The 10,710-nt window shown below is 40.0% G+C and overlaps 1 protein-coding gene across 2 annotated transcripts in view; it reads right to left on the reverse strand.

Moving 5' to 3' along the window:
* WASL (WASP like actin nucleation promoting factor) overlaps positions 1-9,753 on the reverse strand; it is a 63,565-nt gene extending 53,812 nt beyond the window's left edge. The window contains exon 1 of one of the 2 annotated variants that reach the window (XM_030308353.1): positions 9,303-9,753. In XM_030308353.1, the coding sequence (XP_030164213.1) occupies positions 9,303-9,419 (117 nt within the window). In that variant the 5' untranslated portion in view covers positions 9,420-9,753. Of the gene's footprint in view, positions 1-4,417; positions 6,472-9,302 lie in introns of those variants that run through there. The other variant, XM_030308354.1, reaches the window with a different exon arrangement.
* Between the last annotated feature and the right edge of the window lie 957 nt (positions 9,754-10,710).

Genomic DNA, 10,710 nt, shown 5'->3' on the forward strand with positions numbered 1-10,710 from the left:
CAAGTACATGCTATTTACAAAAAAAAAAAATTTTTTTTTTAATTATAAAGACACAGGCAATTAAAAGTAAAGGCATAGAGAAAAATATACTAACCCTAAATAAAAGAAAGCTATATTAATATTGGGCAAAGTGTGTTTCAGAGCAAGGAAAATTATCAGGTATAAAAGGGACATTATATAATGATAAGGAGACCATGTCTATAGGGAGATATAACAATACTTAATATGTTGCATTTAATAACAGAGCATGAAAATATGTGAGGCCAAAGCTGATAAAACTGCAAGGAGACATAGATTAATCCACTATTTAAGCTGGAGGTTTCAACTTTTAAACATAAAAGTACTAAGAAAACTGAGTAAATATTTTTGTAATTCTAAGCTAGCACGTTATTAAATAAAAACTTGATATAACAGAAAGACTATTATATTTAACTTTACAAAACTTTAAAACCCCTGCAATGACCAGGAATACCAAATATGCTTTGTCAAAAGATAAATGACAAACTGCCAAAAAAAATACTGTAATATACAATTACCATCTCTAAAGAATTCTTCAAATCACTAAGAAAAAAACCCAATAGAAAAAGATTGTCTAAAAACAAAGAACAAACAATTCACAGAAGAAATATCTATAAACAGTCATAAAAAGATGTTTAACTTCACCAAAAACTACAAACCAAACAGATATATATATATATTTTTGGACCCATGAATCTGTCAAAATGAAAATGAGTTTTAAATCCTAGTGTTGATGAGAATATATGGAGTTTAGAAACAATTGCTTTGGAAAACAATTCAGCAGTATATATTAACATTCTTAATGCTCATGCCCTCTGACATCATTTCTTAAGAATTTATTCAATAGAATTACTTCAAAAGGGTACATAAAAATATGTATTTGAATGTTCATTGTATGTTTAGAAACATATATGTTTCTAAAGGCAAAAACTTGGAGAGAAAAAAATACCCTATTGCTCTGGGCTGAATTATGTCTACCTAAAAGATATGTTGAGGAGTTCCTGGGTGGCACAGTTGGTTAAGCGTCTGACTTCGGCTCAGGTCATGATCTCACAGTTAGCGGTTCGGGCCCCACGTTGGGCTCTGTGCTGACAGCTCGGAGCCTGCAGCCTGCTTCAGATTCTGTGTCTCCCTCTTTGTCTGCCTCTCCCTCCACTTTCTCTCTCTCAAAAATAAACAAACATTAAAAAAAATATATATATATATATATATATATATATATTTATGTTTTAACACCTGTATCTATGAATATGACCTTACTTGAAAAGAGGATCTTTACAAATGTAACCAAGTTAAGATGAGGTCATTAGGGTTGACATTAATCCAATGACTGGTATTCTTATAAGAGAAGACACAGGTAAAGAACACCATGTGATTACATATGTAGAGATTAGAGTCGTGAGGAAAGCCAAGAAACATCAAGGATTGCCAGCAATGCCAGAAGCTAGGACAGAGGCATGGGATGAAGTCTCTCAGTGCCTCCAGGAGGAACCAACTCTGCTGACACCTTGATTTCAGAATGCTAACCTCCTAAGTGAGCAAGAATAAATTTTGCTTTTTTTAAGGCATGCAGTTTGTGACACTTTGTTATGGCAGCCCCAGAAAACTAATACACCCACCAACAGAGATTAGTAAGTTACAAGAAACTCACAAAATAGAGGATGCAGTAATAAAAAGTATGCAACAGATACAAATGGACATGGAAACATATGAAATATATATTAATATACGTGAAAAAGTTAAGTTTCAGAACAGCATGTACAATACGAATTTTATGATAAAGAAAACATACCTCTCTGCCTCCAACGCCTCAATGAAACCCATCCTTCTCACATGCCGGCCAAGGCAAATATGGGTTAGACTACTTCCCTCTGCAATCTTGACCTGCACTGACACCTTCACAGACTGAATTCACTCCCAAGGCCTCAATAATCAACACTCTGCAAAGGATTCCAAAAGCTCTACTCCTACAATCTCTACTATCTTGTTATTACCATCAGGAGGTTCTGTTGTCATCTGGAATTCACAAAGCCAACTGAATATTGCCATTTTTTCCTTCACAACATTGCCATTATATAACCTTGGGATGGCAACTAGATGTCATTCATCTATGTGAACCTGGACTGACTGGTAGTGGCTACCCGCACGATGCACTGAGTATTCAGAGACCGCATCTGGACACAGCAGAAAAAGTGCTATCGGCAACAGGTAGTGTCCACCATGTGCACAAAGACCATGTTACTATCCCTCATAACCCTTTTTTTGTTCTAGATGCTGCTACAATTCCGGTTCCTTAGCCAGGCCAGGTCAGCTGAGAGAATGAATAAGATGTTTAGTAAACTTTAAACTGTTACTTAATTATTCCCATTATGAACGTAGTTTCTAATTTTCCCCATCTCTAGATCCTTCCTATCTTGATACTTTTTTAATGAAAAATCTTTTTTTGCCTCTTTACTAGTAACTTAAGGACTAAAGTTTAACCTCTAAGTCTGAAGTTCAAGTTCTTCCAAAATCTGGCCTCAATTTACCCTTCAAACTTATCATTATGTTCTGAAACAAATACTATTCTCATTTCTAGCCAAGCCAGTCTATTCAATATTTCCTAACACTCCATGCCAATTTTCTACTCTAAACTTACACGTTTCCCTCTACTTGAACTCAGGTGGTTCCTTGCTCCTGACAAATTGTATACCATTTAAGGTCCTCATGTTCAAGGCCCACAATGATGCAGCAAATGCCACAGTGATATATCTATCTTTCCTATTATTTAATTTTTTATTATATGCTGGCTAGTGAAACATATCTTTTTATGCAAGATTTTTGTCCTCCCCAGCTACTTAGTAAACAACATAGTTGTAAGAACTGAATCTTCCTACTCCCTCCATGTATTTGAAGATACTGGGGGAGTGTTAGCATCTCAATAAATCCTCAATACTTGACGATGATATTTCATTAATAAAAACAGTGGAAATCTGGATTTCTGATTAGCTTTATGTGTTGCATACAAATCAATTAGCTCCTTTACTATAATGAAAATTTCTCAAGTATTTAGGTATCCTCTGATATTTTATGGCAACATAAATTCACCATAGTGGAGGGAGAATTTCACTTAAATTTTTTTATTTTGGAACCAAAGACATGACAAATACACAATTTCACCTCTATTTTAATACTTAAAAATACTACATAGTTTTAGCTTCTCCAAATCTAATATAAGGGTTTAACTGTAAAATGAAACTTGAAAAACATTTCATTGTCCAAAGATTACTCTGTGCTTGGCTTATGATAATTTCTGATCTCATATCATTTTTAACAGCAGTTTATATTCCTAGATGTCTTTCATATTTCCATTTTGTTTCAATTTATCTGGTATTTAATGAGTTCTCCTTTTACAAAGACATATTTCTATAGTAAATCTTCAGGTCAAGTTAAAAATAAGTTTAAAAAATCACTATAGCAGAGGAACCCCGGAGTCAAGGATACTGAGAAACTAAGTAAACTATCAGAAAGCCATAGTAATTGAACTATGAAGTTACTACACATCTTTCAATTGATTCTATTTTCTAAAGGGTTTTTTTCTAAATATGCCTCTTCAACATTACTCTACACCCAATTATTTGGTCTCTTTAAAAAAGGGTCACAATTCCGACATAACACATAAACTCCAAAGTGAAATTAATATTGTCTAAATAATCTCACTCTCCTATACTGATATTATAGTCACTAATCCTCCACTAATTTTATAATACTGACAGATACAATAGATAGAAACAGGATATATTTCTGTTATACTATATATACAAACAGAGTTAACTATACTAAACGTTTCCTAATTACTAAACAATACTTAACCACTTAAAAATATTAGATTGTTCAGTCACACACCGATTAAGAGTTATATTTACAGTTAACGATATATATTACTGTGGACAAGAATGTATGAACTTGTTTTGCTTCCCATCTTTACAGTGAAAGTGACCTCTATACTAATGCTGGGTTCTATAAAGTCCTAAAGAGACTAATTTATAATGAAGCCCAACTCTATCTACTCTTTTAAACCTCAACTTTGAATCAGTCTGTAAAATAACCAAGTTAGTTCACTATGACCGTTAAATCTAACACTTAAACTAAAAACGTTTTAAAAATCTTTATACCATTTTTTCACATGCTTCTCCAAACAGCCAGAACACTCTACATACATTATAGCATTATTCTCTGAAACCCTTAAGCAAGCCCATCTTACAAATCTAAACACTAAGGCTCTTACTGGTTGAGAAATTTCCCTATATTATAAGCTAAGAATAACAAGAAATAAGGGATTTATAGCCCAGATCTGCTGTATTCTTCTAAATCTCCTCCTATACTTACAGTCTACCAGAGAAGACACTTTTATACTCACCTTTTTCCTCTATACAAGGTTGCCCTTTCAGTTTTGCATATTCCAAATCCCAAATGTTAACCTTTTTTCTCTTTCCATACTCAAGGTGAAATACATTCTCGGCCCTAACTTCCCAGCAATGCTGTCTTAACTCAGGCCTTCATCAAAACAATGATCCATCTAGGCACCTCTCCCTGTAAACCTATTTAAGAATTTAGAACAGAAACAAAGTAACAGTTGGACAGCTACTCTTACCACCTATATTAGTTCAGCAGCTGACTTAAACCACATTGTTCTTATAAAGGAAGATTTAAATCCAGATGAAACTTGCATCAGAAATTGAAGATTTTAACAACGTGATCAAGCAATGAGAAATGCTGAATGAGCTCGTAGGGAATAAATGAGTTAGCAACTATAATTAATAAGTATTCAGTGATCTGTATGCTAGATATTATAAAAATCATAGAAGACTACGTAGGTATAAGGTCTAATCTTCCATAATTATATATAGGGTGAGAAAATAAAAAATCTAATGAAAGAATATAAGTAGGTTAAAACAAGTGCTCAGGAATCAAAAGAAATAAAGATTAAAGATGGTTAATAAAAATGGTTTTTTATGCACCACTAAATCTTGAAATAAACTCGTTGAATGTGTCAGAGAAAAGCATCAGTCGACATTACCAACTTAATCCATTTGGACCACAGATGGTTGTAGAGAGGTAGTATGAGGTTTTATTTTTCCCAATCCTTAATTTCTTACTTATTCAGCACTATATATATTAAACTCCACTTGGCAAGATGGCATATACTCTACAGAAAGTAAGCTAAATCACAGTACATGAAAAACAACAAAACTAACTACAAAACAAGACCTGATCTTGTTTTTAACTCTTCCTAACTGTTCTAAGAAAATACTACCAACTAATGAATTGCATCAGAACTATTTAGGTAAAAGTATATAACATGTATTGACATATCACATATAACTCAAATGAAACCTCAACTTTCACAAAATCTATTTTTTAAACTGTGGCAAAATAGATTTACTTAAGATTCACTTCTTCCATGAAACCAATCACCAATCTAGAGTTTAATATACAGACATATTTCCATTTAGTGAAGTATGTATGTTTCTGCATCCTTTTTCTGCTGGTGGTTACACCTGTCTTTGACCCAATTCTCTTCCCTCACCTGCTATATCTAAGGGGAATGAAATCCTACTAGAGACTTTTTAAATGTCCTGGAATTCCCACCAGCAATGCTTTAATTCAGGCCCTCATCATATCTTATGTGGACTGCTGTAAATACCTACCTGATCTCCTTTGTCTCCACTGTTACTACCTTCAATCTGCCTTCTTTGGTGCTTTCACCTTTCTCCCAAACTTTCTAAAAGTCGTATCTGATCTTGTGGTCCCCCACTAACTAGTGCAATACTTCCTCAACTGTATCTCTCTTACATCTACGAAATACACATTGGTATCTTAACAGGTTAGAGAAAATCTGTAGTAAAACAACAACAAAAAAACCCAACTTCGTTTTAATTTAATCTTAACTCACAAAATATACATCCAAGATTGAAGGGAAACATATTAACATGTCAAATGTGTTTCAGGAATACCCTATCAGAAAACAGTAAACTTCAGCAGTGAGTCTCAAACTGTGATATATGTTAAAGTCTCCTGTTGACCTTACTAAAAATAGAAATGCCTGAGTTCCACCTCAGGCCTACTGAATATTATCTAGAGATTCGACCTAGCAGTATTTGTAATCTCCACAATATTTCTAATGCATACCTAAGTTTGAGGACCTAGGCAGAAACTCTCCTTGCTCCATAACAAACTATTGGTAGGTCCCAACTTTCCAAGCTGTTTCATTCCTCTCATCCACCTGGGAGTTACCTACCAATCTTAAATATTCAGGTATCACCCATTCTAAAAAACTTTCACGCATCTGCTCTCCCACCATTCTCTTTTAATCTCCTAAACTTTTACAAAAAATAATAACATCCATATATTTGCATATGGTCCTTCTAATCCACAAAACTACTCCATAAGACAGAATCCCTATTTTAGAAATAAGAAAACCAATTCTACCACAGGGAGTTAAAAACAAGAATTAAAAAAAAAAAAACAAAAAACTTGTTGTAAGTGACCATCTGAGTTTGAACTCTTGTGTGCTGACTACAAAGCCAAGACATTTTGCATTGAGACATGCAGCCTCCTATACATCACTCTGAAGTATTGACTTACTCATCAGCTTACACATTTGTTTCCCTTTTTAGACATAGTAAGCTCCTTGAGGGCAGGCATCAACCCCTGATTTTGACCTCAACATTTAGTTACTCAATATATATGGGTTGAGTCACAGAAGGAATGCAGCTCCTCCAGAACTGGGACTATAACTACTGTTTCATTTCTTGAATTCTTAGTTAGAGCTCTAAATACACTTCTTCCCTAACAAATTTGGTCTGACTTTTGACTTTTTCTTTTTATAAGACAATATATTTCACTATTATTTTAAACTACAAAAAGCCACACAGTGGGCAAAGAGGAAAAAAAGGATTGTTCAAAAAACAATCGTTCTGGGGCACCTGGGTGGCTCAGTCGGTTAAGCGCCCGACTTCGGCTCAGGTCATGATCTCCTGTTTCATGAGTTCAAGCCCCACATCGGGCTCTGTGCTGACCGCTCAGAGCCTGGAGCCTGTTTCGGATTCTGTGTCTCCCACTCTCTCTGCCCCTCCCTCCCATGCTTGTGCTCTCTGTCTCTCAAAAAATAAATAAATGTTAAAAAAAAATTTTTTTTAAAAACAATCTTTCTTACTTTACTCTCAAAGAACTGGATACTTCAAATATTAATCTTCACAAAAAATTTCATACCACAAGAGCAGGCCACTAAAGAGTGTGATTTTAAATGACAGAAATTCAAAAGGTAAAGGTGACTAGTAAGAGACAACATAAAGATATTGGGCACTGAATACGGACAGCGTATTCAGCAATCCACTTAAGCTAACCAGAAAGAAAGCTCTCTTTCTCAATCACAGTATTCTTTCAGATCTTTCATTTTGAAACGAGGAAACATTACAGGTAAGCATAAAGCAATCAGTCGGTGTACTCACGTTTAAATGTAATGTCCTTCCTGCCTAAAGTTAATGTGTCTGGTATGTCAAACAATACAATTACTTCCTTTCTGACACAGATTTCATAGCAAATGTAAATAAACTGGCAAAATTTTAAATTTTTCATTTGCAAATAATGTAACATTTGAAAACCTGGAGATTCTCATAAATTAAAAATATACAAAAATCGGTGCTGCTTTAAGAATCTTACACTCTAATTTTATCAGGTTTTGGTGGGTAAAAAAAGTGATAATTCCTTTAGCACCACTTTTTGAAACAAATCAGTAACAAGGGAAGAAACCATTCTAAAACAACATGATGTAGTGGAAAGCACAAGAGACTAGGCATCAGGAGTCCTGGTTTCTAGTTTTGGTTACATTCCTAAATTGCTGTGTGACTTAGGGTTCACTGGCTCCGTTTTCTCATTTGTTTAAAAGGGGGGGAGGGGGCTTGGTTATCTTTAAAGTTGTTTCTCAAAACACTGATATTAAGCCAGTCGTCTTATTTCATTCTTATCAGTAAAATGTAGAACACATTTGAATTAAATGTAATAATTCAATCTCCAACAGGATACAAAAGGTTGATTCCTATGAAGTTAACAATTAACTCATAGGGTAACTTTCCAGAAATTGTCCAATCCTAACCTCTTAAACAAGCAGGTGTAGCCCAGTTGGGCAGATTTAACACTGCTAACAACAGTTGTGACTTTGCACTGCTCTGCTGACATTTCAGTCGGCGCTCCCCGGGTTCCTGTGGCACATGCTGTGCAGGTGCTAACACGCAAAGAGGGGAGAAAGGAACCCCAACAGCGTTTCAACAAAATCAGCCAGGGTCCAACCCAGCCACCGCAGTCAGATGCAGCCTGACAAGGCCTACACCACAGAGCAGAACCTCCCCACCCCCAGAAGTGCCAGCAGCCAATGTAATGAATGCTTCCGTCAACAACACACATTCCCCTTCCCACAGCAGAACTGCTTGCTCCCAACCAGCCATCTGGGGTTGGAACAGGCCGCACAGCACCAACCTAAGAATCACTCTCAGGCCCCAAAAGGCCAAGAACTACTAGAGATTGCGGTTCCCCTGCGCATGGTTGTGGGGAAAACAGCACCTCCTCCCACCAATGCAAAAAAAAAAAAAAAAAAAAAAAATCAGTGGGGAGGAGAGCAGAAACCAGGCCTGGTCGAGATTGCTGGAGAAATAAACGCTGTTTCTCTGCAATGGGGAGCAGTACCATTTCCTGCTCTCATTCTGAACCGATGCACTAGACTTCACTCCCTCCTGAGATCCTAAACGGGGATTAAAAACCACATTCCGGTCCGCTTCATTCATATTTGGGCTTCATTCCTCGACCTACTCACTCCTGAAACCTCTGCCATTGTGAAAGGAGCCCCCCCCCCCCCCAGATCAAGCGGCAGGAGGTGAAGCGAGGGCCGGTACAGAGGCCCGGTTTTTAAGATCGAGGAGCTTGTGCAAGAATAAAATCCCCTTGTGGCCTGAGAGCAAAGTTTGAACCAGTAGCTAGGGCGCAGACCTGGGCCCGGCCAGGCAGGGTTCCAGGGCAGGCCTGCAGAGGTGACACTTCCCAGCTCACGGGCAACTTCGGGAGGCGGTGTCCGGCCGCCCCGGCCGGCACTGCCCAACACCCGGGGAGCCGGGCTGGCTGGAGGCCTGGCCGGGAGCCGGACCCTCCCCGCGCCGCTCCCGCCTTCTTCCCCACTCCCACTTCCCGGCCCACAAGCCCGGGCCCGAGAGGTAACGTCAGGGGTGGCGACGCGGGTCTCGGCCACTGACCACACATTTCTTGCCGAGGAAAGTGAAGAGAGACTCGTTCTCCTGCGGGGTGAGCAGCAAGGACCCCACATTGGTGACCCTCCGCGGTGGAGGCGGCTGCTGCTGGCCGGAGCTCATGGTTTCGCCGGCTGGGTTGCGAGTCCAGGGCCGTCTCCGGAGAGTAGGCGAGTGCTCTTTCCCCTCTCGGTGACAGGGGCGGGAGGAGGGGAATCAGAGGCGCAGCATCTCGCAGCTCCTCGGGCGCGGGGAGGAGGAGGAGGCCACGGGAAGGAGGAGCCAACGGCAGGCCGCACAGAGAAAGGGAAGCTCCCAGCTCCCGCCCGGCGAGGCTCTGGCCGGATGGTCGTTGTCCTCGTACTCCGGCGACTGCGCTAAACTCCCAACTCCTCCTCCAATCCTTCTTCGGCGGCGGCGGCGGCAGCGGCGGCGGCGGTGGCGGCCGCACAATCCAACATGGCAGCGGGGGCGGACGAGACCACAGGACGCAGGACGCGGGGGAGCGCGCCGGAAACGCGCGGCTGCGGGCCGGGCCCCGGAGGAGCTCCCCCCGCCAACCACGCCGCGGCCGGCCTCGCCGCGCCGGGCCAAGGCCCCGCCCCCTTCCGGCCGAGTCGCGGACCGCACCGTGAGACGCGGACTGCACGGTGAGACGCCGGGCGGGGGTTCCGCGTACCGGCCCACGGCTCTAGCCTCCTTCCTGCGGTGCTTGCGCCCGGTGGCAGCTGCCTGCACAAAAGAAGAGCCGCCCGCCTCTGTCCGCCCCTGTCCGCCCGTGTTCTGTGGACGCACACCTTTGCGAAGCGTCAGTGCAGACCCAGGTCCCCCTTCCCCGAATAGCTCTTATTTCTGGGGTGCGGAGGCCAGGCGTCTACACTGAGGGTTAAAAAGGTCTGGAATCTGGAGACAGAAGTGACGCTCTCCCCTGTGCTCCTCGGTGGTTTAGGTCAGAGCCGCAGGTGCCTGGGGTTTCTCAAACTTTGTCCAAACTTCAGCAGTGGAAGTGGAGGAACAAACAGGCCTCTCCCAGTATTGTGAAAGAGAGATCTTGCTGATGGATGCTACAAAAACCAAACGCACTTGGAAAAAAGATTTCTACCCTTCTCCTGGAGTGTTGCGTGGGATACATGTATTTGTAACATTTAAATTCAAGCTCTTTTCTCTGAAGTACCCTGAACATATTTTTCCCCGTTTTGTGAATTGGAAAATATTCTTTTTCCCTTCTCATGTTTTTTTTCTTCAGACCCCAAAGACCTTGTTTTCTTTTTATCCAAAATGAATATGCCCATTCAGGGATATTTCATAAATGGAAGTACGTTGTCTGATTTAATCCTTAGAAGTAAATCTCAAGAATTTTTGTTAAATGTGTATGCCTCAGAAAGTTAACTAAGATAACCCCCTTTGTTCAAGT

Source organism: Lynx canadensis, chromosome A2, assembly GCF_007474595.2.
Source record: "Lynx canadensis isolate LIC74 chromosome A2, mLynCan4.pri.v2, whole genome shotgun sequence".
Lineage (NCBI taxonomy): Eukaryota > Metazoa > Chordata > Mammalia > Carnivora > Felidae > Lynx > Lynx canadensis.